The sequence below is a fragment of the Haliaeetus albicilla genome, chromosome 8 (assembly GCF_947461875.1).
Source record: "Haliaeetus albicilla chromosome 8, bHalAlb1.1, whole genome shotgun sequence".
NCBI lineage: Eukaryota > Metazoa > Chordata > Aves > Accipitriformes > Accipitridae > Haliaeetus > Haliaeetus albicilla.
Window position 1 is genome coordinate 21,375,811 of NC_091490.1, and position 25,194 is coordinate 21,401,004.

General features: G+C 41.1%; 1 protein-coding gene across 4 annotated transcripts in view; it reads left to right on the top strand.

Annotated features, from left to right (window-relative positions):
* Positions 1 to 10,932: 10,932 nt before the first annotated feature.
* SNX7 (sorting nexin 7) overlaps positions 10,933 to 25,194 on the top strand; it is a 30,742-nt gene continuing 16,480 nt past the window's right edge. Inside the window, exons 1-6 of one of the 4 annotated variants that reach the window (XM_069789330.1) lie at positions 10,933 to 11,392; positions 17,302 to 17,484; positions 19,370 to 19,480; positions 19,902 to 20,066; positions 21,030 to 21,231; positions 23,159 to 23,358. In XM_069789330.1, the coding sequence (XP_069645431.1) occupies positions 11,201 to 11,392; positions 17,302 to 17,484; positions 19,370 to 19,480; positions 19,902 to 20,066; positions 21,030 to 21,231; positions 23,159 to 23,358 (1,053 nt within the window). In that variant the 5' untranslated portion in view covers positions 10,933 to 11,200. The remainder of the gene's footprint in view (positions 11,393 to 17,301; positions 17,485 to 19,369; positions 19,481 to 19,901; positions 20,067 to 21,029; positions 21,232 to 23,158; positions 23,359 to 25,194) is intronic. The other 3 variants (XM_069789331.1, XM_069789329.1, XM_069789328.1) reach the window with 3 other exon arrangements.

The window sequence follows — 25,194 nt, forward strand, 5'->3', positions numbered from 1 at the left end:
TGTTTCTTTTCCCTCCAGCAGGGTTGGCTGCACTTCCCTTGCCAAACCTCCCAGCTGTACAAATGGCTACCCCTGCCCAGCTGCAGAGGAGAGGCAGGTAGCAGTGGCATGACACGCCTCCCTCGGGTGCATCCATCGCTGCAGGGCTGACAGAACTAGCCCCAACAAGGAATCCATCCCTCACACTGCAGGAGCTGGACCAGACTGGCCTACCTGACTGTTGTTACGCAGATCATTATTTTCTCTTCTTGCTGCCCATGTTTCTGCTCGCTGCTAACTCCATCATCGCTGGAAGACACTTGAACTCTTTTTCTGTTTACAGGAGATAGGTCAGGCAGTCCAAAAAATCTCTCAGCCTTACCCCTCATTTCTTAGTTTCAGACTCATTTTACAAATTATGCCAGTCTCAGTCCCCAGAGGCAGATTACCAATGCTATTTCCTTATTTTCAGCTTCCTCAGTATGCAGCAATACATGTCATTATTTACCTTTTGATCAATTGTGAGATAATTTGTAATCCATTCCACTCTGCATTTTGGTTACCTAAAAATTGACTGATTCATTTGGAAATAGGCATAATTTTGTTTTAAAGCCATTAGCATTTCAGGCCATACTTTTACTGGAGACTCATTCCTTCAGTTTCTGTACTGATCTGTACATTACTTGCTTTTTTGTGCTATAAAAATGAGAAGAAAATGCTTTATTAAGTAGATCATACTTTTAAATATGTTGCGTAACCAGAGGATTATTCAAACCTTTCTTCATCTGGGTTTAAGTTCATAGCTACCGTGTTTGCATTTACTGTTTCCTTTTGCCTCCTTTCCTAACTCCTATCAGGCATGTATTTGCATTCAGGTGTGCATGTAAAATTAAGGATAAAGTTAAAAGGCGTCCACACACCAGCAGCACATTTTCAAGGGAACCTTAGGCCAATTTCTTTATTGCCTTGTGAGTAATTTGCATGGGTTCTGCTAGAGCACGGGAATCATGAATCTTCTTGGGTAATGCTCCTTAAAGACCTGAAAGGGCACATAGCTGAAGGCAAGAATGGCCACCTTGTGCTCCAGCACTATAACCAGGTGGCTTTTGCTAAATGTATATCCCAATGTTTGAAAGTTCCACCCCCGATTGCTTTCAATGTAGCTTTTAACAGTCCATTGTATCGCTCAATTTTCCCAGAGGCTGGTGCATGATAGGGGATATGATACACCCACTCAATGCCATGCTCTTTGGCCCAGGTGTCTATGAGGTTGTTTCGGAAATGAGTCCCATTGTCTGACTCAATTTTTCTGGGGTGCCATGTCACCACAAGACCTGCTTCTCAAGGCCCAGGATAGTGTTCCGGGCAGTGGCATGGGGTACAGAATATGTTTCCAGCCATCCGGTGGTTGCTTCCACCATTGTAAGCACATAGCGCTTGCCTTGGCGAGTTCGTGGGAGTATGATATAGTCAATATGCCAGGCTTCCCCATATTTATATTTCAGCCATCGCCCTCCATACCGCAGCGGCTTTAACCGCTTGGCCTGCTAAATTGCAAGCACATGTTTCACATTCATGGATAACCTGCGCGATAGTATCCATGGTCAGGTCCACCCCTCGATCTCGAGCCCATCTATATGTTGCAACTCTTCCCTGATGGCCTGAAGTATCATGGGCCCACCGAGCCATAAATAGCTCACCCTCATGTTGCCAGTCCAGGTCCACCTGAGCCACTTCAATCTTGTGCCATTTTATTCCCAAAAACTGGATCTCCTGTGCAGGTCCCTTGACCTTACTTTCTTTTATGGCAAAACCAGCTTTCAAAAGGATTTGGATTATTTTCTTCCCTTTCTCAAAGACTTCTTCTGCCGTGTTGCCCCATACAATGATGTCATCAATGTATTGCAGGTGTTCCGGAGCTTCACCTTTTTCCAGTGCAGTCTGGATCAGTCCATGGCAAATGGTGGGGCTGTGTTTCCACCCCTGGGGCAATCGATTCCAAGTGTACTGGACACCCCTCCAAGTAAAGGCAAATTGTGGACAACACTGCTGCCAGAGGGATTGAGAAAAACGCATTAGCAATGTCAATTGTGGCATACCACTTGGCTGCCTTTGACTCTAGTTCGTATTGAAGTTCTAGCATATCTGGAACGGCAGCACTCAGTGGTGGCGTAACTTCATTCAGGCCGCGATAGTCAACTGTTAGTCTCCACTCCCCATTAGACTTCCGCAGACTTGCTCCAATCTACCCAATAACTCTTATCAAGCAGAGAGGATAGCTGAAGGCAAGAATGGCCGCCTTCTGCTCCAGCACTATATCCAAAATACTTGTGTTGCCTTATCAGCATGGGGCTTCAGACAGAAACCATATAGCTTATCAGGAATTATATCAGATATTTTTGGCAGAGTGGGAACCAAAGTCTCCCACATCTTATATCATTCCTCCTGGAAGCTTGAATAGCTTTCTGAAACATAGAGATGCAAATTCACATGAAGGTACTCCCAAACCATTCCAACCTGCTAAAGAGCTGAAGTAATTCCCAGCTGATTCAAAAACAGATGAGCTTCCCACTGAGACCCTTTCCCCTACACTCAGCTATTGAGTCCAGCATCAACAGAGCTTACTCTTATAAGAGGCAGTCTGAGTGATGCTAGAATGGTTAAACTGGAGTTTCCTCTTGAGCAAATCCAAAGGTGCTCTCAGAGATATTGTATAAGGAAAAGGAACCCCTTCCATCAGTTGTTCTCTGTTCATTACTGTTTTCCTTGTGTATATCATGTGAGAACAAGAAAGGTCACTGGTCTAAAATTCTAGCCTGTTTCATTAGTTTCATATACAATTTAGAAATGTGAACAATTTGGTAGTATAAATCATTAAGTCAGTTTAAAGAGGAATTCTTACAGAACATCAAATCAACTACTGCAGCATACATGGCCACAGGCTGAAAAATGCAATCTAGCAGATAGTCATTTGCTGTCTTAAGTGATATGACACAGAAAAAAAACATATGATTCCATTAAGGCTTCAGAAGTTCAGTAAAGCCAAAAATAGCATGCAGCTTTGCTTCACAGATAAGGAAAGCCCAGTTATACACTTGAAGTAGAAGGAACTGACCTCTCTGATTTCCAAACTTTTTCACAGTATGGAGTAGGTTAAGTGTAAGTACTGTACTACACACCTCTCAAGTTCTCCTATATTCCTTCCATTTTCTTAAGTCTATAGCATCCTTCTAGCAACCACTTATCCAAAAGATGAATAAATAAGAGAAATTTCATGTATTTAAGCTTTCATCTAATATGACATGGATTTAATTCCTAGGAGCTGGGGAGGTACACCTACTCTTCCCTGCAGTTTCATCTTGCCTAACAACTTTTCTCTTTCTCTCAGTGGAAAACAAGTGCCAGTACTGTCTAATTACAGAGCCTGCTGTAACTGTAATACAGTATTTCAACGCCACAGTCCATCCACAAACCTCATTTTAAACACAAGTTCTCTTGCAAATCCATTGGGTAGCTGTCTTAAGTGCTCTGCTATCACATCATCCCTAAGTGCAAAATCAGTTGAATAAAATAGGGACCTAATTAATCCCATTGTTTCCCCTCTAAGACACAGACCAATCTGGTCTTTCTCATTTTCTCACAGACCAAAACAAAACTACTAATAGTTATTAAATAAGAGAAAACTGCAGGAAGCATATGACTGCTTGTGCCACTACTGTAAATCACATATGCTGGAATACTTCCTTCCCTGTCTGACCTAGAGCTCTTGAAGCTGCAGTCTGACCATACTGTCCAAAGTCACTCTGTGTCTTGGATTATGACTTGGCATAAAGTCTTGAAATTTAAATTGTTTCCTCTGTTATTTTTTTTCTAGAATTTGGCAATGGTTCTTCTCAGTATTTGGAGACAAATACTTCTCAATTTTGAAGACAAAGAGTCTCCAAAATTGTACACAGTGCAAACACACCAAGACATGTTAAGAGGAAATAAAATGAAAAAAAAAAAAAATTCTTCTTTGGGCTACAAAATTAATGAAGTCTACTCTCCTGTGTACTTGTGTCACACCTCACTCACACGTTCACTATACAGCATTCCTACCAGATATATTACATGCCTTAGATAATCCTAAGGAAGACATGCAGTGGGAAGAGAACAGGCAGTAGCTGGTTCATTGTATTTCATCTGTTCTAAGCACAAGGAAACAAATACTCTCCAGCACTTTACTGTCCACTAGGAGCAACTGATATTTTTAAAGCCCACAGGTTTTTGGGGGGGTTAAATGTAAAATAAGGGGATAATAGTAGAACTGCTGTTTCATACGTATGTACGCTGTCAGAAAAACTTTGAGGTTTCCCAAGAAGTTTTGCCTAAGTAAGGGGTAAGAGATCAAGCCAAAATGTAAAAAATATTCTTTCATCTATAAATCTGTCTCGGCTCTTTTCTGGGTTTAGGCATCTCTTTTAATGGTGTTGAAACTATTTTGAGCTGTTTAGCAACTTTATAGCAAATACTGCAAGGAGAAGAAGAATCTTCTGCTGGACCAACTGCCAAGTTTTCACACAAGGGCTTTTCCACATATTAATATTTGATAAGGAAACTATCCTAAAATGTTGTAAACACAGCTGTTTCCATTCTAGGATTGATGTCTGCTATGTTGGGCTAGCTTAGTGCTCACAAAGTACCCTAATATAACTCCTTTGCATTTTTTACTTATTCATAAGCCTGCTTCCCTTTCTAATCATATTGTCTGATAACATACATTGTTCTTTTGGTCACTTCTGAGTCTCACCAGTTTCCAGATTTTTAAAACAACCTCCACTATTAATTGACATGCATCATTTGTTTGCAAGGACTTAACAACAGCTATTCATAAACTGAGAGCAGCCTTTGCCTGATAGGTTGCGAAAAAAAAATCAGTTACACACTGTGTAAATGGCAAGAAAGGTATCCATGAAGTAAATTCAAAATTTACACCTGAAGACACTGCAGTTACCCTGTCAAGCTGTGTGGATTTACTTTCAACTCCGGCAGACTGTAATTGTTTACTTAACCTGGATATTGATTGTAGTTAGACTTCTGGCTCGCTTCCTTCGGCTGCAATTCTCATTTTGGCAGTTTCACATATATCACTTAAAATTTCTCTCTGCAGCCGTCTTGTTCACATTCTTTCCTCTGGGTCATAATCTACTACCCATGACTTTTATATCTGCCTTATGATGATGATGGGGTTGTTGGTTTTTTTTACATTTTCTGATCTCTGTAGAACAAAAAGTGGCAGTTTTTAGCAAGAATGACCTTGATCCACTGTCCTTTACAATTAGTATCGTACAGAGTTTTATGGATGAGAAATGTTCAGTGACACAAGATAAAAGTGAAAGATTATGTGGCAGTGTAGCTGTAGAATGAATTTTCCATGTGTTTTATGAATGACTATATACTTATCATGTTCTATCAATAAGTATTAAAGTGTTAATTAGGTCCCATGTAGATCCCAATTTTATGTCAATAGTTCAGGTGTGAATTTGAGGACTAAAAAACCCCTTTCATATAAAAGCTTTCTTAATAGTCATCCTGGTAGCAATAAACTAAGGCAAGAGGCACACAAAGTTTCTGTAAAAAAAAACAAACACAAAACTATTAAAACATCATGAATACAGAGGGTTAATTCAACCACAACATGCCTCCTGGATTGGCTTAAGTAGGCTCACCTACCTGCGAGCTCCCTTTGGTAAAGTTTTTTAGCATCACTGAAACCATGTGCGAACAGTAAAAGATGGCTAAATCCTTATAAAGCAATTCTGTAAAGGCTAATAATCCTTGAAACAATGGCAAGCCCTGTGCCTACAAGGTCAAACAATGATCACAGGTTTGCACAGTATTTTCAGAGCCTGTGCATTACACTGCAACAGCTGAAATACAGAATTCTTCGATTTAAATGGGTTATAAACAGACATCTGTAAATGAATAACATTCACTGTCATTTCTTTCAGTTATTTAACAAACAGGACCACACCTCATCATTGATAAACAGGTTAACTGAGGTCCAGTACTAATCTGTTTCCTTTTACCTAAAGTTCAGAGTTCCCAAACCACGCATCAGGAGAATTAAAAATAGAAAGAACTCAGATTCATACATCAAATTAATTCAATAAGCCTTTAAAGGTATATTAAATATTAATATATTCGTTGCATACTTTTGCACTAGGAGATACTCTAGTATTTCATGCGATGAAGTACAGATTGCTAAATATACTATTCATCAAAAAACAAGAACAGCAGCAATTATTTGTAAACATGAAACCATTCCTTCAGCAGAAGAGACAATGCTAGATTAGAACAGATGGAGTCTATCTGACAACAGTGCAAAGTATTAAAAAAAAATAAAAATCAATGCTTTCATATCCAATGAAGCTTGGCAACTGTTTTTAGATATTGTAAAAATTATGAAACCCACTAACGCTTCACCTGGAATATTTTCATGTCTAAAATTTGGCAGAGTCACATAACTTAAAAGGATAGCAAGTCTCTAGATATCGATCAGGGCTCTGTGCATCTACAATGTCATAAAAATGATCTGCAGCTATAAAAGAGATAACACGATTATGAGTACACTACATTGTAATTTCCTTTGGGCAGTCAGAAAGCAAAGACAGTCTGATAGTCTCTGAGAAAAATAAGCCTGGAGCATATCCACTGTCTGACAGATAAATCATTTTGCAATATTCCAATTAAAGCACCTTCCAAACTTAAACTAATAAGAACAACAAAAATAACAGAACAGTTTAACAGTTACCTTTCAACCAAAACACAACAGGCAGCTGAAAAGCTAAGCAGCGCACAAGTTCTCTGAGAGCTTTAATGCTCCAACTCCTTTGCCAGTTCAGGCATGGAACACAAACAGTTAACCTTATTTTGAGCCATTATATGGAGCTTACTATAAAGCTTGCTCTAATAAATGGTATGATATGAAGGTCAGCCCTTAATTCACCATCAACATATCTTCTGGGTGTAAACATAATGACTTCTGCTTATACACTATACAACCCTGACAAGAATGCTACTTGACAATGCATTTCAGACCTCGAAAAATGTTCTCATTTACGTCAAGGTGGCGAATGTCAGCAGATTCACTAATATGCGTATTATTCGTGCTGCAGTGGTGGAACAGAGTAAAATGCCATGAGCCCTCCCTACCCTGCTACTGCCTGGCTAGGAAGCCAATGAAATAAAACAAGATTTAATCCTGTCCATATCACTGTGCAGTTGGTGAAACTCGACAAGTCAACATTAAGTATTCAAAGTGGTATTGTGGCCTAAAGGGATCACATGCAGCCTGCACATGAGAGCGAAGGAATAGCTTGGTTCTGCTTCGGTGTTTGTAAATCTAATTTGTTCAAGAAAAAGCAACTCTGGAAGGGATTACTAGCTAGGATCAACACTCTTACCAAAGAAAAAGGGAAAATGCAAGTAGGAATAATATTGACATTTTTGTAATACAAAATAGCTTTTTGGGCTTAAGTGAATAAAAAAAAGTTGGAGGTGATTGCAGCTCAGCCCTGGCATATGTTAATATTCCACTCAGTGCTCCTGAGTAGGAGGGCCTGGAAAGGTTGAGTGTTTCATGAAGACTGCATAGGTATTTAGAAAACACCACGTTGTACAAAATGTTAAAATTTATTTAGCAAAATATTGTCAAGTATTGTCTCAGTGCAATAGCTATTTCTCTAAATAAGTGGGGCAATTATATTCATAGCATAACAACATCTGACATATCAACCCTTAATTATTGCCAAGATCTAATTCCAGAGGTTCAGAGAAGGATATCTGTGGCTAAATGTGTAAATCCCAGGCTCTCAGGAAACACAGAGCCTGTTGGCATATGTGTGCACATACACACACTGAAATGAAGAATAAGCAAGACCTACAGCAATGCACTTTTGAAATAACAGTACAAGAGGAATGTGTAAATCCCCTCTGGTAAGTGTAGCTCTGTAGTTATGCTACCTGCAGTATCTCTGAATAGCACAATTATTCAGCTGTTTAATGTCGTCTCTGGTCCTACAGCAGAAAATGAGCAACAAATTCTTGAGTCTGTAAAAAGCTCTTTTTGCTAAATACTGCAGGGGGAGAGGTGCTGGCAATCCCACTGGGACTCAGCATGGGAGGGAAGGTGTCCTGAAGTTATATTTACTCCCAATAGAGCTTAGGGACAACTAGGGTAGAGGGTGCAGAGAGCAGGTGAAAGTGATGGCAGAACGGTCTCCTATTTTTGTTTTAGCATGAGTCCTCGTGATGATTAAAACTCCAAATAAGTGTTAAACGTAATGCATATTTTCCTAGAGCAAAGGACAATGAATACCTTTTCCTCACAGACTGGTACTTCAAATATAAAGCACAGAAAGATAAGCACTGCCAGCGAGGAATCTAAAAATATGTCTTGTTAAGCTTGATTAATGAGCTAATAAAAAGCTATAATAAGAAAAAATCCAATTAAAGCATCTTGTGAGATTCTCTCAAACAGAAATAAAGAACCCAAGAGAATGGTAAAACTTTGAAAAATTAGTATGATCCAGATGACAGCCTCAGTATTCAGCCTACAGTACATCAGTTTTATACTTTCTTTGACTGCCTGTCCTTTATTTATCATCTCTGATATACGCTGTCTGGAATTCTGATCCTCAGTGAGTTTTCTTTTATTTTGTTATTGCCTCACAAGTATAACATCTGTATTTAAATACAGACATATTAAAAACTCAGGCATTATATGGGTTGTAGGTACTCACTGTATTCAGAAAACCCGTAGGCCTCTGCCATAACACATGGCCCTTAGAAACAGTGAAATAAAGGCAAAACCAGAGGAAACAAAACTCATTCGTCACCTATATAAAGTCAGAAAACAAACCAGCTACACTTATCATTGATGTACAAAGGACAGAGTAGAAAGAGTAGAAAATTTATACTCTGATACTCACTCTTCATCAGTATCTGGTACCCAAAGGTAACCAAGAGGACACAGGAGCAGCGAGGACACTGGAAAGGAACTGTAAAAGACCCAGAGGTGGGAAGAGCTGTAGATTTGGTGCTGGATGAGAAGCACCTGCACCACAAGGAACCCCAGCCTGCACCTTGCAGAGCCCGGAGGTGAGCAGCACCTGGCCAAGGGCTGGTGGCAGCCAGCGAGGAAGGCAGCACACCAGAGAAACCCAAGGTTCCTCAGAGGCACAGAGCTAGGGCACAGCAAACAGCAGCAGGGCAGGCATGGCCCACACAGGGTCGGAAGGAAAAGCAGCTCGAGGATCTCATACCAGGCCAGTCTTTATTTTAAAACTACAGAACGTGCCTATTTTAATTTACTGAAACATACTCCGCCATCGGCGAGCATCCGAGTCCCCAGGAAAGGTGCATCCCGTCTCCCTCTGGTGGCTGGTCCACAGAAGAGAGCAACATACTACGGCAAACACTGATCTGTTAGCCAAGATGTGTGTGATCACTTCAGCATAACGGTCCACCAGCCCTCAACTCACTGTTTCCTCTGAATTTTAGGATTTGGTGTTGTTTGTTTTTTTTTTTAAAAAGCAAAACATGAAAATGTCTTAGTATACATTCTCTAATGACAGAGACATATCGTTTTTCTCTTTGCACAGCTGAGTGAATATTTAGTGTTTATTTTTGCCTCTTTCAAGTTGTGGCTCAAGACTTCACCGAAAAGCATGAAACACCAAATGAATTTCCTCATCAACTGCCAGGAGTGTTTCACAAATGAACACTTTTCAAAATACTTTCATTTGATTACAGGGTTTGCCTTTTCTAATTTGACAGCAAGAGAACCAAGGTACAGAGATTATGTTGCATCTGCCTACTTAAGTACCCACCCAGGACTCTTGAAGCCTACCTTAACAACAAAGGTCCCACTGACCTCAGACGTTTCAGGCGGAGCCTGTAAAGATGTGCCTTGTTCTACACTGTGCAAATGTGGGCCTCGGTGACATGCCCAGCACCGCAGAAGACCTCCTGTGTTCAGCACGGAAGCTCGTTCCCCAAGGTAGCGCTGAACCCCAGCGCAGGTTAGACCAGCCTCGACCTGCCTGCTCGATTACTACACGTCCCCGGCTCCTGCAACTAGTAGCACTGCTCATTACTTCCTATTCAACACCGGCAACTTCAAAATCCCTCTATTCTGATGTTTTTACTTTCTGCAGCTCTACTATTTTTAAACATTTGGTGTCCCTCTCCCTGCTCCTTTTCGGAGGTAATGGGGCGTCCATTTGCTCTCACAAGTACATCTTTGACCCCAGCATAATCTCTGGCCTCAACATCAGAAAGCACACCAGCCCCCACGACGAAGGAGTAAGCAAGTAAGCCTCCAGCTACAAACGACAGATGGGCTGTCCAAGGCGTACGAGAGGCAAGAAGCAAGGCTTGCTTCCTGGCTGCTGCCCCGGCAGCGGGGACGTGGGGTGTGCAGCCTGGACGCCCACCAGGAAGAAAGAGACCAGCCCCGAGGAAAAAGGAAAGCCTGGGTACGCCCGTCCCTGCCGGACACTCTCGGGGCTCCCGAGGCCACAAGCTGACGGCTGTTTGGCTCCACTAGGCTCTCTAGCCCGAGGCACAGCACACGCTTTTCCCAGCGTGCCAGGCCAGCGGCAGGAACGCTCCCGGAGCCCGAGCCTACGGCCGCGGGTGCCTAACCAAGGGCGGCTAACCCCAGCCCGACTAGCCCCGGCCGACCCGCCCAGTCCCTCAGCAACTCTGGAGGCGGCCAAAGCGGGGAGCTGGCGACACGTGAACGAGCCCGACACCCCCACGCCTCCCTGAAAACGTCTGTGGGCGTTATGAGCTGCTGCTGCTGCTGCTGCTGCTGCTGCCGCCGCCTCCGCCGCCGCCTCCTCCTCCCCCGCCTCCTCCTCCCCCCCGCCTCACGGCCAGCCTCCACAGAGAGGCTGCTGCCTCAGCCGCGGTCCCGCCGCCCTCTGAGGGGCAGGCTCGCAGCTAGGGCCTGCCGGGAGGCACGTCCCGGCTCCGCTTCTCCGCTTCCTCCCGCCCCGGCAGGGCGGCCCTCCCGCCGCCGCCGCTTCCACTCCTGCGCACTGTGCGCGCCCCCCGGGCTGCGGCTGGGGCCGGGGCCGGGGCCGGGGCCGGGCGCGGGGGAGCGGCGGGTGGCCAATTGCGGCCCCCCAGAGAGCGGGTCTGGCGGGGCCGTCGCCCGCACTCGCAGGGAAGGATGGAGACAGAGGGCCGGGTACTGGGGCCGCCGCTCCCCCTGCCTTCTTTCGGCAGCGGGGGAGAGGCCGAGGCCGACCCCGACCCCCCCGCGGGTTCCCCTGGCGCGGCCCGGGGGGCGCTGCTTGCTGCCGCCGCCGCCGAGGTGCTGGCGTTGGACGATGAGGAGGACGACCTGGAGGTATTCAGCAAGGTACGGCGGCGCCCTCCCCTCCCCGGGTCGGGTCGGGCCGCGCCTCGCCCGGGACGGGCTGCTGGCCGCTCCCTCGCTCGCCGGCACTTCGCCCTGCTGTGCGCCGGGCGCGCGGGGACGGGACGGGACGGGACATGAGGGGACGGGGCGGCCCCGCCCCGGGTGGCGATCGCGGCCTCTGCCCGGCCTCTGCCCGCCTGCCCCGCGCTTGGCCGGGCAGCCTCCGCTCCCCGCGCCCGGACATTGCAGCGCCTGGGCCGGGCAGGTCCGGCTGTCGGCTGCTCCCCAAGGAGAAGTCCCCCGGGGCTCCGGGGGCCGCCGAGCGCTGCCCCAGGCAGCCCCGCGCCCACAGGCAGCCCGGCCCGCTCAGCGGAGCCGCTGGTGACCTCTCCTTGGGCACGAAAAGGGGGGGTTGCTGCTGCAGACAAGCTGTGCAAGTCATAACTGCTCTAACCTTAAATTTGCAAAGTAATGTGGGCTCGTCGTAACCTTATCATCATGTTTGTCGTGGACCACGTATCTGTCTGTAAATTAACAGTCGTATTTAGTAATTGCAGTTGTATTTAAATACAAATAAGTATTTCCAAGTTTCAGTTCGAGTTTTCTTTCAAAAGATGAAGGGAAGCCTAGCACCTTCACATAGGATGTTTGAGAAGGTAACATCTGTATGTTGATGAAGGGAATAAAATGAATGTAACTGACAATATATGAGGGTCCACGTTCTGCAAGCACACAGAGTTAGCTAGGTACATGGGCGCCAGTCTTGCCGATATTGCTGATTTCAGTTAAACCAATGAAGTCCGGTGTGGCTACCACGTATGTTGTTTCTCGCTTCATACTGATTTGGTTAAGGTGAGACTTATCCTCTTGCCTTCTCAGCCATTAAAGAAGAGAGCATGTCATCAATCTGTCGGTCTTACCAAGGCAGCATCTAAAATACAATGTAAGGACATACAGAGAGCTAAAGTGGAAAAAATACATATAGGGGGCTAAGGCCCTGCTCACCTTCTGAGATTTCTGAACTGCTATGTGACAGGATGTGTGACATTGGAGAGAAAACAGCAGATATGTTTCCTGTTTGAAAATGTGACACCAGATGTTTTTTCAGTAGGACTGATTGTCATATGAATTAGATATGTATTTTTTATATTTCTGTAAATGAGATGCATTTTTTGGTATGCATGAGTAAAAACATTGGAATAAGAGCTTCATTCTTAGGAGCTACATATTTATCTTTGACTGTAGTAAAATTCTTGAAATTCATGGATTTTAAGGCCAGAAGGGACTATTAGGTGATTTAATGGTCTCTAACATGCAAGAGGTCAGGCTAAATTTCACCAAGTTATTTGTGTTTTTCTGAAGCATAACTAGGGTCTAGCTGTATCATATTTTCTAGAAAAGCACCAGTCTTGATTTGACATAAAGAGATGAATGATTCACTGAACTTGCATGCAAAAGCAGTGCTAAAATATAATTTTAGTTGTTTGTTTCATACTTTGAATCCTTTTGCTTTTACTAGGTAAGCTCAGGCAGTTCTGCATGCAGGTATGTGCCTATCAATACAGTGTATCAACAGTTATACTGCTCGCTTGTCGAGAGATGCTCCTTGGGAATAAAAAATAAGAACAAGTGTAGTTGATACGAGTTACCGCTGCTATATGGCAAATATCTATATCTTTAAATTTCTGCTACCTGCATTCATGCCAAATATTTCATACTTATATTAAATCTTAACTATGATTAATGCATGCCACATGATAACTTATTCCTGTAAACAAGAAAATTTGTTGTACTATGTGAAAATACAGCATTCTTTCCAAAGCTTGGACACCTGCATTTAGTGGTTATATACAGACCAGAAATTCACAGTTTGCTTTCAGGTGCAATTTGAGGGCTGATCTTTTGAGCTGATGAAAATCTGTGAGGTTGATTTGGGATTACACCCCATTCGTTCATGTTCCATATATTCGAGGGAAACTGACAGACTAAATGTAGCTTCAGACTTCAGTTTTGTAAACCCAATTTTTTCATAACGTACTGTTCCAGGACCACCTTATTTTAAATTTTATCTTAATGGGGTTTCTCACACCACTGTCTTTAAGGTAGTGGTATAGCATTTGCAGGCCAAGCGGGACAGCAGCAGCAGCACAGTGCTTGGTGTCTGACACTGACAGCGACTTCATTTTTCTCAGTTTAGTCAATGAAATGTACCAGCTACCAAAATGGTGAAAAATGAGATTCTTAAAAATTGTCAACTTCAATACCCTAAGTTATTACTCAAGATGTAAACACAGGGCTTTTATTTTATGAAAATTCATAGACATTTAACCCAATAGTGTCATAAACCATTGACCCGGCATCCTGTGACATATCTCAAATGTTACAGACTAGCATCTTCTTTGGCAACTCTGATAAAGCATTTCATGATGTGACTTGCATTTCACTTTATCCTAGTTTCTGTTACCATGGAAAAAGTTCTGAGGTCTTTTTAGCAGAGACAACTTCTGGGGACTGAGTTATGAGTCACCAAATACCTGCTTTATTCCATTAGTTTCAAAGTATAGAGTACCACATGTATTGCAATACCCATTCAGTTAATCTTTGTCTTCCTTGTTAACTGATACGGTGACCTGGCATTGACTAAGCTGTCAGCACTTCAGTTAATACTTAAAAACTTTAGTAGCTCTTCTTTCAAACTCTGTTTTACAGCGTTTGTCTTCATAATTACAGAAAACTTAATTAATGGTATTTCTGGAAAAGACATACATGCCACTTCAGAATTGCATAGAGGCTAATTTTTCTTCCAAAACGAGTTGATCAAGGATTTGAGACCGATTTGTAAGTGAATTTTTTGCCCAAGTAACTATTCTGTCTTCCTGAATCTCTTTGCTTCTTTGAAGAATGCTCCAACAACTAAGCTATTCTCTTGTAAGACAAACTCTGCCACCACATTCTTTATCTCCAGACCTGGTTTGGATCCCTGGCCTCAGAAGATTGCAGGCTCTGGATCCTCGCTGGGAGGGAAGGATGGATGGATGAGGCATGGAGGCAACCCTGAATCAGGATCTGTGCTCTGGGGAGGAGTGGTGTTTAGGCAAACCCCCAGACTTGATGTCTTCTACAGAGACCTGCAGGCTCAGCTGTGTGCTCAGCCTACTTTGAGGCTGTTCCTGCTGTATGAGTGTTTACCCTCCCTTATTTATTTTGAAGTCAAATTGCAGCCAAATGTGAGAGTGAGATAGGGTAAGTGCAAGTATTAGAGGAAGGAGACCCAGAACAAGGCCCTCATGCTGCCAGGAGCACGTTGATTTTCTGTTTCGTCTCCTGGCCAGTAAATCAAAATGCATGAACCTATTTGCTGATTGGCACACACAGCTCTGCTGACTGCTGTCAGTAGTGAAAGTGCTTGGAAGGGAGAAGGCATACCGCAGGTAGGTGGGGCTGGGGGAGGTGTGGGAAAAGTTACCATTATCTGGGACACGACCTTGAACCTCTTTGCATGGGTGAAGAGGAAAAAAGTTGTTTTTTTTTTAAAGTTATACAACCCAAGATCTAGAAGAATTGTCTGTTTTTTCTGTGCCACAAAACTCCTGCCCTCATCTGTATGCACACAAAAACATAGTTCCAACCACAAAATTACAGCTGTAGATAAAATAGAAAATTATCATCTTTTTTACCATGTTTCTGTGAGGACATCAGACTTAAGTCACACGAACTTCAAGAACTGTTGGAAGTAAACCTGAAGTATCATGAGGATAAAGAAAGAGAAACAGATACTTGTTTAAAACTCACATGCATTCATTCATGTGCAGATAAACACTAGAGCTGTATTGCAACGGAACTGAAGACCTGCTTATTCTATGGATTTTTATTGCCCATGTTTTATTTCACAAACCACATATTCATAAGCCCTTCCATATAAAAATATACTGTCAGAAACCTGCCCATAGAGCAATTTTTAGTAGCAACCTAGAAGGAGGAATGCAGCATTAAGGTATTAATGACCCATGGAAAATGAGAAAATAGGAAACACATTTGCCTTGATCCAATTTAGGCCTTGCAGAGTCATTATTCCTCAAGTTATATGGCCGTTCAAGTCCCTTACATGCTCACATGCATTTTCTTTCCCTGGAAATTTCCTGTTGTCTCAGTGCTTTGAATCGCATGGGCTGCTCTGAACAAGTGGTCCTCACTCTTCATGTAGAGCATGGCCAGCTAGTGCTAGCGGGCAGTGAAAACAGCTTCTCTATTTATCCTCCACCACTCAGGACAGTGCTCGCTGGATACCAGTACAGAAAATCATGTATAGGAACACACTGAGTAAAAATAAAATGACTTACAGGTGTACAAGTAAGCAGCTATATAATATTTAAAGTCTTCCATCTTGCTTTTCTCTCCCTGTTCTAAGAACTGTACCTAAGTGATGGGAGGAGAACTGGTACATCACTGCTTTCTGTGCATAATTCTCAATATAAATTTCTACTCCATCTTTGTGAGAGTATGTTGAATAACTCAAAGGAGAGGGATGGCAGTAGGCAATGAGGTTTTAAGGCAGGAAAAGAACAAGAGAGGAGAATCTGTTCCAGAGAAAGTTTTGATCCAGTTGAATTCAAAGGAAAAAAAGCAACACCACCAATCAGCACTGCGGTGGTATGCTCTTCACTCCCAGGAGACCGGCCTTGGGATGATGCCGTGTCCGTAGTTTCTGTGGACTCCCACATTTCCACTTCTGCCATTTGAGCAGTTTTCTCTTCAGCAACATCCCTTTTCTCCTTGCTCCATAGTTAGTGAGGCGCACTGGAAAGGGCAACTCTTTGCCACTTGGTAGTGTAGCCTAACTACACTTCTAGAAAACTTCTAGAAAACAGATTAATTTTAAAGTTTGTTATAAAAATACTTCATTGCATTGGAAATATTGGGAAAAGTGTATAAGATGTTTGATATTTAAAACAGTGATTGATTTTAATTGCCCAAATTTATTATTTTTAGTGATTTATTCATTTATTATGCTCTTTTATGGTGTTAGTGAATTTAATTTATTTTTCCAGTCACTGTATCCTCCAAGATTTTAGATTAGTAGATCTCATCCAGACTTGCATCTAAGAAAGAAAATGAGATTTTTTGCCCATTTCTAATTTCCACTCAGTTTCTCAGCATTTGAGTGATCACCGTTGAACACACTGAGCAGAAGCAGCTGCTATGGGGGCATATTCTTAGAGAGCTGTGGTTGATGCTATCAAAAAGTGGTTTTCCACTTCAACAAACCAGTGGTTTGAATTTTTTTAGAAATTAAACAATGAATTTGTACTGCATTCTTACTTACTGGTTTTTCTTTTAAAAAGATTAAATTTATGTCTCTGTAAAAGTTTTCCATTTCAAACTTTATTTTAAAATTTATGCAAACTGAAATATCCAAGTCCAATAAAAATTCTCATTTGGATTTTGTCTTGTTTTCTTTTAAATTCATCATTTTTATCCACCCTGTTCAGGATTTTAGAGATAATTCAAACTTCATAAGTCCTGGGTAACTGGCTTCTAACAATTTTAATAAAGCTGGTAAGTATCCTACACAATTACTGGGTGCTTGGATTCATAACTAATTTTAGCATTCATAGGCAAGTTCTCTTTCCAGCTATGCATAACATTCTTGTCAAATGGTAGCATTTTGCTCTTTCATCACTTTTAGAATAAATCTCATTCTTATTTCTTACATCCTCACTGAAGCAAATACTGAAAAGGATAATAGATTTGCCATGTACTATATAATTCTTTCATCTGCTCTATGTTTTATCTGTTTTACCGGACTATTTCAAAGCTTGCCATTTTAGCATCTGAGACATATGTGTTTGCATGTGTGTGTTTGTATATAAAGATTTATTGATATGGATGTTCTCATGTCTTTTCTGTAGGATACATCACTGGCTGAGGTAAACTCATTCAGTCCTTCAATGCCAATATCCCCCTCATCAATGATAAACCAGTATAAATTTGAAGATGAACCAGAATTAAGAGATCTTTTCATTACAGTCGATGATCCTGAAAGCCACATTACAGCCATCGAAACATTTATTACATACAGAGTAGTCACAAAGGTAAGCATCCACTCATGGCTATAATGGCTTACATTGATAACAGTAGTAGCATTTTCACTCTTCTTGCATACCATTCTCTGGGATATTACTAAATTTAAATTATACTCTGATTTTGCCATGAGTTATAGACCACTAAAACTGTAGGAAACTGTGCAGTAGGTTCTGAAAAAAAAATCAGTATAAGTCTACACATATAGGTGCTTTTATGCTGAGAAAATAGCTAATAATTCTTCAACAGCCAAATCAGTTCTATATGAGAATAACATTTTCTATTGTGATCTTCAGCAGGAATATGAAACAGCAGAAAGACCAATTCAGTTCAAAGACACTATAATAGCCTAAGTATTTATGACTTTTGGATCACTTGCAGGCTAGCAGTCTTTTGTCCTCCATAAATGTTACCTGCTACAAAGTGTTTCAGTTCCATTCTTTTGTAATTACAGCATCTACTATCACGTGGACATTGGTTTCCCACTTACAGTTGCATATGATTTCTGGGGAAACTGCCACAGTTCTCCAATTAAAAAGTAATATTGGGAAACAACTAAGTATATTTTTAGCTGTCCTGAATACAAGTTTATTTACTGGAAATAAGGAAGAAAGTCAGCCTTGTGAGACTAGCCAGCTCTTCTGGGATTACCAGCAAATATTCTGCAGGCTGCATTTTGAGAATTGCACTGTTAATTTATTTTACTTTGAGTCCTTTTTAAAAGATTAATTTAAAACCAAATTTTCAAATGGGAATTACTCATCCTTAAATAAGAGGAGATATCAATTCCTCATAAAATATTTAAAGAGTAGGAAGAGAGCTATCTTCGTTAGGTTGCTAGCAATAATTTTCACTTCATACATGTTTTTATAGACGAGAGAACATTTTTTCTTCAGGTACATATGGAAGGGCTGTAAGGTGGATTGCTTTTCCTTTTTTATCTGTTCTGTCCTTTCTTATCATATTTAATTTGAAGTGCTGGTTGTTGATGATAAAGTAATAGCATTCCTCCCACATACCTTGAAAAATTTTTATTCAACCCTCAAAAATGTGTAGATTACAAAAGCGTGTTTTGAGGTTTTTAGAATTTACTTGCATTGCGTTATAAATCTCTGTGCAACAATGAATGCTAAACAACGTGCATTACTTTAATGAAAACATGGGTTCTTTGTGGCTTGATTCTAGAAGATAGAGCAGCGATAAAATAAATCTCATGGTCTGACAATTTCGCAACACTAATAAGCATTTTTTCTAGGCATTAAAGGTTTGTTGGCAAGTTCTAACAAAGGGCTACAAAACTGGAATTGATGATAGAACGCAGAATCCATTAAGCAGCACAGGAAGTGTTATTGCTATGATATGCTGAAGTTTTCATATTTTGAATGTGGGGATTTTTGACTAGTGTCAGCAGGTCCCAAGGACTTATGTCAGCTATTTGGTTTTTCTTTCAGAATGCTAAAAAATGGACTTTCCTCGCTTGTAGATTACTAATCACTTTAAAAGTGCCCTAAAAGGGATGAACATAACTGTGATTGCTAAAAGGAAAATGCCACACTAAAATAATGATTGAAATCTTTTGGAAACACTGTGGTAGTGGTATTATCAGTCACTACGTCATCAGTCACTGTGGTATTATCAGTCACTCGGTGTGCAGTTTAGTGCTTGCTTTTTTTTTTCTAGAAGAGAACTTTGATTTCTTGCTAAAATGGGATGCATTTTCTCTCTTCAGGTAGTTGATCACTGCACTTTGAAAAACAGCAAGCAAATAACACAGGCAAAATAGAATCATGTATGCATTCCCTTCAAGTAGTCAGTTTTCTCCAAGATCTAAAACTAGTTTGTTCTTTTTTTCTGGTATTCTAACCTGGGCCTGGTTTTTCTGCCTCTGGTTTTCAGACTTCTCGTGGTGAATTTGACTCCAGTGAATATGAAGTTCGAAGACGATATCAGGATTTCCTTTGGTTGAAGAGCAAACTTGAAGCAGCACATCCGACACTGATTATTCCTGTTCGTTTGCTAAAACTTAAGTTATTCTTATTTGTTTAAAAGATGGCTCCAGTTTTATACAGAGGTGTTTGAGGTCTTCAGTTTCTGAAGTCTCACAAACATTAAGCCAACCTATTTTCATTAGCTTTATATGTATGTGATAATTAAAAATTCCATAAAGGTATTTCTTATGTTTGTAATTGTGTCATTTGCAGTAATTAGCAGTAATTTATGTCCTTCTTTCTTAGTTGTACTTGTATTCTTCTGCACTGTATGCTACAAGAACCGTGTTATAGCACTGTTGAATATGATAACTTTATAACAGTTTTTTGCATGATGGATTTTACAAGGTATACCTTTGTTTTTTAGTAAGTAGAAGAACTATTATAATACCCCCCAATATTATGCAAACTATACAAAATATTTCTTCTTTTTTCCTTAGCCATTGCCTGAAAAATTCATAATGAAAGGAATGGTGGAACGATTTAGTGATGAATTCATTGAGACTCGAAGAAAAGCTTTACATAAATTTTTGAACCGTATTGCTGATCATCCAACTTTAACTTTTAATGAAGACTTCAAAATTTTTCTTACTGCGCAGGCCTGGGTAAAATGACTTTTTTTTATTTATTTAAAGTTATGTGAAACGCTGTCTTGTGTTAGTAGAGTATATCAGGAGTCTCCCTGGTTCAGCATTCAATAGCGTCCTCCCATGGCTCGTTACAGAAGTATCAGAAGGCAGCAGGGGATTTATGGAATATTCATCCCCCGAAATAACCTTTTCTTCTGTGCTTTTGGTCATCATGCATGTGGCCATAAATATTGATGTAGCTTCCAAAGCAGTTTTTATTGCTGCACTTTGGATTTTTGTGGCGAATTCACAATACTTCAACTCTGCATGCTTTTTGGTATACATATAAGCTTCCAAGATTATATGAAAAGTAGTATTTTAAATTAATTATTGTTTTGGCATGGCACTGTCTTTTTCATTTGCTTTTTTAAAAAAAGTTATACTAGTTGCATAAAAGAAAAATACAGCCTTTCAATTTCCTGTTGTATTTTTGCAAGATGTGTCCAGTTGAAAATTAGAGTTTTGTAGTCAGAAAAGCCTGCCTCTGAACTTCAGCAAAAGTTATTCTAGCAACATATAAAAAGAGTTACAAAAAAAATAGATGGATTACTTCTTCCAGTGGGAACACTGTTTGCTTTTCTCAATGACTTATTTCTGAAATCATTACCTCTGCTTTCCTGTTCAAAAGGCAAAATTGCAAACTAGGTATCTCACCCTAAAGAATGAAAGGTTAAAGGTTCTCTGCCATCTTTAATTGTTCTTGTGAGAGCGTGATACATGGCATGCTTGTGTTTGCCCAGAAAGCCTTAGCTAATAAATGTACACGACAGGTATGGTTCTGACACTGGTCTAATAATTTTAAAGTAAGATTTATACACTAGAAATACACACAGAGGCTTATGTATGTAGTTTTGGTTTTAAAAAAAAAGCTTTAAAGCATGCATTTTCAGAGAATTTAAAAAAGTCCTTGGAAGTAAACATGGCTTGTTCTGTCTTTAGGAACTCTCCTCACACAAGAAGCAGGGTCCCGGTTTGCTGAGCAGGATGGGACAGACCGTCAGAGCTGTAGCATCTTCAGTAAGAGGGGGAGTTAAAAATCGTCCTGAAACGTTTACAGAAATGAATGATTACATGGAAACATTTAGTCAGAAAATAAATGTACTAGACAAAATAGCTCATAGAATTTACAAGGAAGAAAGGGGTAAGTAGAAAACATGTATCAGTTTTATTGATTAAGAAATTAATATATTGGAAAAGTAAATTAGTTTTCATTGTGCCAGGCAAAATACTCTTTCCAGCAAGCAGAAAAAAAGGGATATTTGTGTTTATACTGTGCTTTTCATAATGGTCATTGTTTTGGCAGACCTTCAAGTTAGTTTGAATAACTTGTTAATAGGAAGAGTTTTAACATGTAATTGAACTACTTGATAAGGAACTTAGAAGAAAACGTAGCAAGTATGGCTATCTTTTTAGTTGTGCTTTTTGAAAAGCTGTATGACCTTTTGTTTTGTACTTTCAGTGGAATGTAAATAGTCAAGAGTTTTCTGTGCTGTCTCATACTGGCATAATGCTGTCTAGATTCCAGATTTCTAAACATCTTTTTTTGTTTAATTCTGCACCTTTTTTCCATGTTGACCAAGTAGTTTTTAATATTTTTTTTAATAGCTTTACTGTTGGCCATAGTTTCTGTCATGGGAAACTGTGCCTGTTAGAGTTTTCTTAAGAAGGATGACCTGATCTCAGTTTTTGTCTTAAGTAACAGCAGTTTGCACACCTACTTGGAATGCTAAATTACTGACTTTCTGAGATTGACCCTGATCTCAGACTAGGCCTGTTCAGTAGAATTTCCACTGGTCAGCACTTGAGGGATTTTATTGTCTATATTAATATAATTTGAAGAGCTGCACTGTGTTCTCTAATAACTGAGCCCTTGTGCTTTACTGTGCAGTACCAGATCTCAGCATGTCCTCTCTAAATTGGAGGGGCCTTATAAAAGCAAAATACCTCTTGGTGAAGAGTTCCTTTTGATATCGTTCATTTCAGTGGAAGTAGCTGGCTGAGGTCCACAGGTTCAAGCCATCAGCGCCAAAATATTTCTTGGAAAACCTTAAGAATTTTGACATGCTCCCAAATGCTGTAGGTTATATCTTCTCTCTAGAGTTTCCAAATAGCACTTGGCAGAACTCTTGTGTGCAGGGCCGCACTGTTGTGGCTATGAACTGTTGATAGCTGTGATTCAGAGAACATTCCTGCTAGAAGTAGCTTAACATGGGATTCTTAATTATATCTTCCATGGAGGTTTTTTTTGTCCAATTAATCTCAAAGTAAACATTACATTCTTCATGCCACATGGCTGTTTTGCATCTTTTCTTAGACATTTCTTCATTATAAATTCAGTTGTGATGAAATTGTGTTTTCAGTACATGACCAATGCATTCACAGTACCCCCTTGTGAACATGCAGCTCCCAGGTCATATCCAGCCTTGCCCAAGTTTAGCCCTAGTAAACAGCACAGTGAATTCTGGACCTTCTTTCTGCTTACAGATTATCACTTGGCCTAGAGACATAAGAGAAATGATTTGCAGGATACCCCTTTATTTAGATTAATAAAAACTACTAAAGGAGATAACACCCACAGAACTGGAGTGAACTTCAGTGTGTCTTCTGAAGCTTTTGGGACATACTGAGGCTGCTAGTTTTAATAACTGAGACAGGATTCAGAGCATTACTGTAGCAGAGGAATTCAGGGCAGTAGAAGCAAGCCAGACTGACTGCTGCCCAGGGCTGCTACGGCTCCTGTCCCTCTGTATGAAGACAATGTGAAGTAATTCAGGTCATTGAGTGATCTGAATACAACTCTTCAGGTCTACCCGACTATGTGTGTGCTTTTGAAATGACTGGGACATTTTTGCTGATAGATTTCTAGGAACTACTTAATTACAATACATTAATTGATTAGTTTATTCATAAGCAATAAACTGCAGTTTATTTATCCTGGTCATCTGACCAAATTTAAACATTAGCCTCAGTCTCTTGCTTTGTTCACAGTAAATATGAGGTTGCAATTAGTATCGCTTGGACATCTATTAATAAACGAAAGAGTAATATGCGTATATGTTCCTGTTAAGAGTATTTTAATGAAATGAAGGAATATGGCCCCATTCACACACTCTGGTCAGCATCGGAAGAAGATATAGCAGACTCCCTAAAAGGTGTTGCCAGCTGCATCGACAAGTGTTGCAAGGCTACGGAGAAGCGAATGGCAGGGCTCTCGGAAAACCTGCTACCGATTTTACATGAATATGTTCTCTACAGTGAAATTCTGATGGTAAGGTTTCCTTAAGGATTGCTTATGGCTGTATATAAAATTTGGCTTAGTCCAGTGACAAACTCTAGAGGAGAATTTGTAACTGATGAAAATTATTTTGCAGTCCCTCTATTTACTGTTGTTATTAAACGTGCACAGCATAGGATAGCTGTCTGTTAGCAGGGAATCCGGCTGGTCCTGTTTCCCTTGCTAATCAGGCAAGAGATGCCCGTTCCACATGAGAAGAGCTTGATAGTTTTGCATGGCAGGCAGCCCTTGGTAGCTGCGCTGAAGAATGTCTGGTTTTGCCATCTTCAGAGAGCTCTGCATTGTAGCAGAGAGGCAGGAACACAGAAAGGTTTGGGGAACAACAGCTGAGAAAGACCTCTGACACTGCTGAAATATGAACTCATTGAGTAACAGATTGTGTGGGGGAAAAGAAGTGGAGAGGTTTTTCCTTTTCTAGGAGATGTTCCTAAACTGTGTTTTCTTTTTCCAGAACAGCAGGGAACTTCCAGTCCCTGTGCCATTATATAAGCATGTGTTAGTCTTTGCCATAAGCTGATGCTCTCAGTTCCCTTTATGTACGTATTTTCTTACACTTGGAGAGAATGTAAAAAATGTGACTACAGAGTTGATAAACTCAGTGCCGATGGATAATCAACGTAATTAAGTAACCGAATTCAGCATGTCGTAATTCCTACTCTGCTGCCTCCAGAAAGCAGAAAATATGTACAAACCTCGCTCTGTCTAGGTTTTGAGCAATGCAAGCTGCAGTATCTGTTCTTGCCTTACTGCTGGGAACCCAGCTCCTACTGCAGTGGTTTCTGAGTAGGGGCAGGGAGTATGTTACAGGCCATGGGTAGAGCAAGTTAACTGAGCTTTTGCTGGCACTGTGCAGAGCATTGCCAGTTTCTCAGTAAGGCTTAGCTACCAAGAGGTTAAGAATTACTGCTGCAATGACTGCTGTCTTTAAAACAAGCTTCACTAAAAGAGGGGCTGTACAAAATGTCCTGTATCTCACAGACCTCATTATTTACATGTACATGCAGGTAGATGGGGTAGGTACTGCTTTGCTTAAAGGTCTGAAGAGACTACCGTCCTAGCAATTGCAGGTCTTCTTCTTCTCCCCCACGTCCACACTTATTTTTTGGAATTTCTAAGTCTGTTGCACATGAGTGATCCCAGCCTTCATGCTATTGAAGAGATGCTGCCTGCCCATTGCCTCCTAGTCTGCAGCCTGGCTCGCCCCTTCTCAGGTGTTCTGAGCACAGAGAGGTTTCTGTGGACCAAGCCCAGAGTGACTACCTGGCTCTTCATGTGCACGTTACAAGTAGCTGTTGCCCATTGCATTTTTTTTCTGCTTGCACTGTTCTTGATGCAACACTTGCAACACAGCATTAGGCTGCCACGAGGTCCTGTCCAGAGGAAATCTTCCTCCACTAGCTCATTCCTGTTCTACAACTGTTCCTTTCCTTTCATTCGCCATGGATTTTTGTTTTTCCTATAGCTTACTTCCTTTGCAGTTTGGAGAGGGCACTACTAGTTACGCTAAAAATACAATAGGGGAAGTCACACACTAGTAAAACCTGCTTTCAGAGGTGTGTTTAACCCCTCATGACAGGGACCTTTGTGCGGTGCTGCCAAGATCATGCGCAAATGTGCAGAAGAAAGTGTAGTCAATACAATACAATCCTTGTATGTTCCAGTCTTGGGAGTTCAGCCTTAAACTGGGGAAAGAGATTAATTCATAGCTAAAATATTTACAACTGGACTGGCTCCTTCCTAACTGACTCACAGAACAAATCTGGAGAGTGCAAAATACTGCTGTGCCTCAGGGTACAAATTGCAGCAATA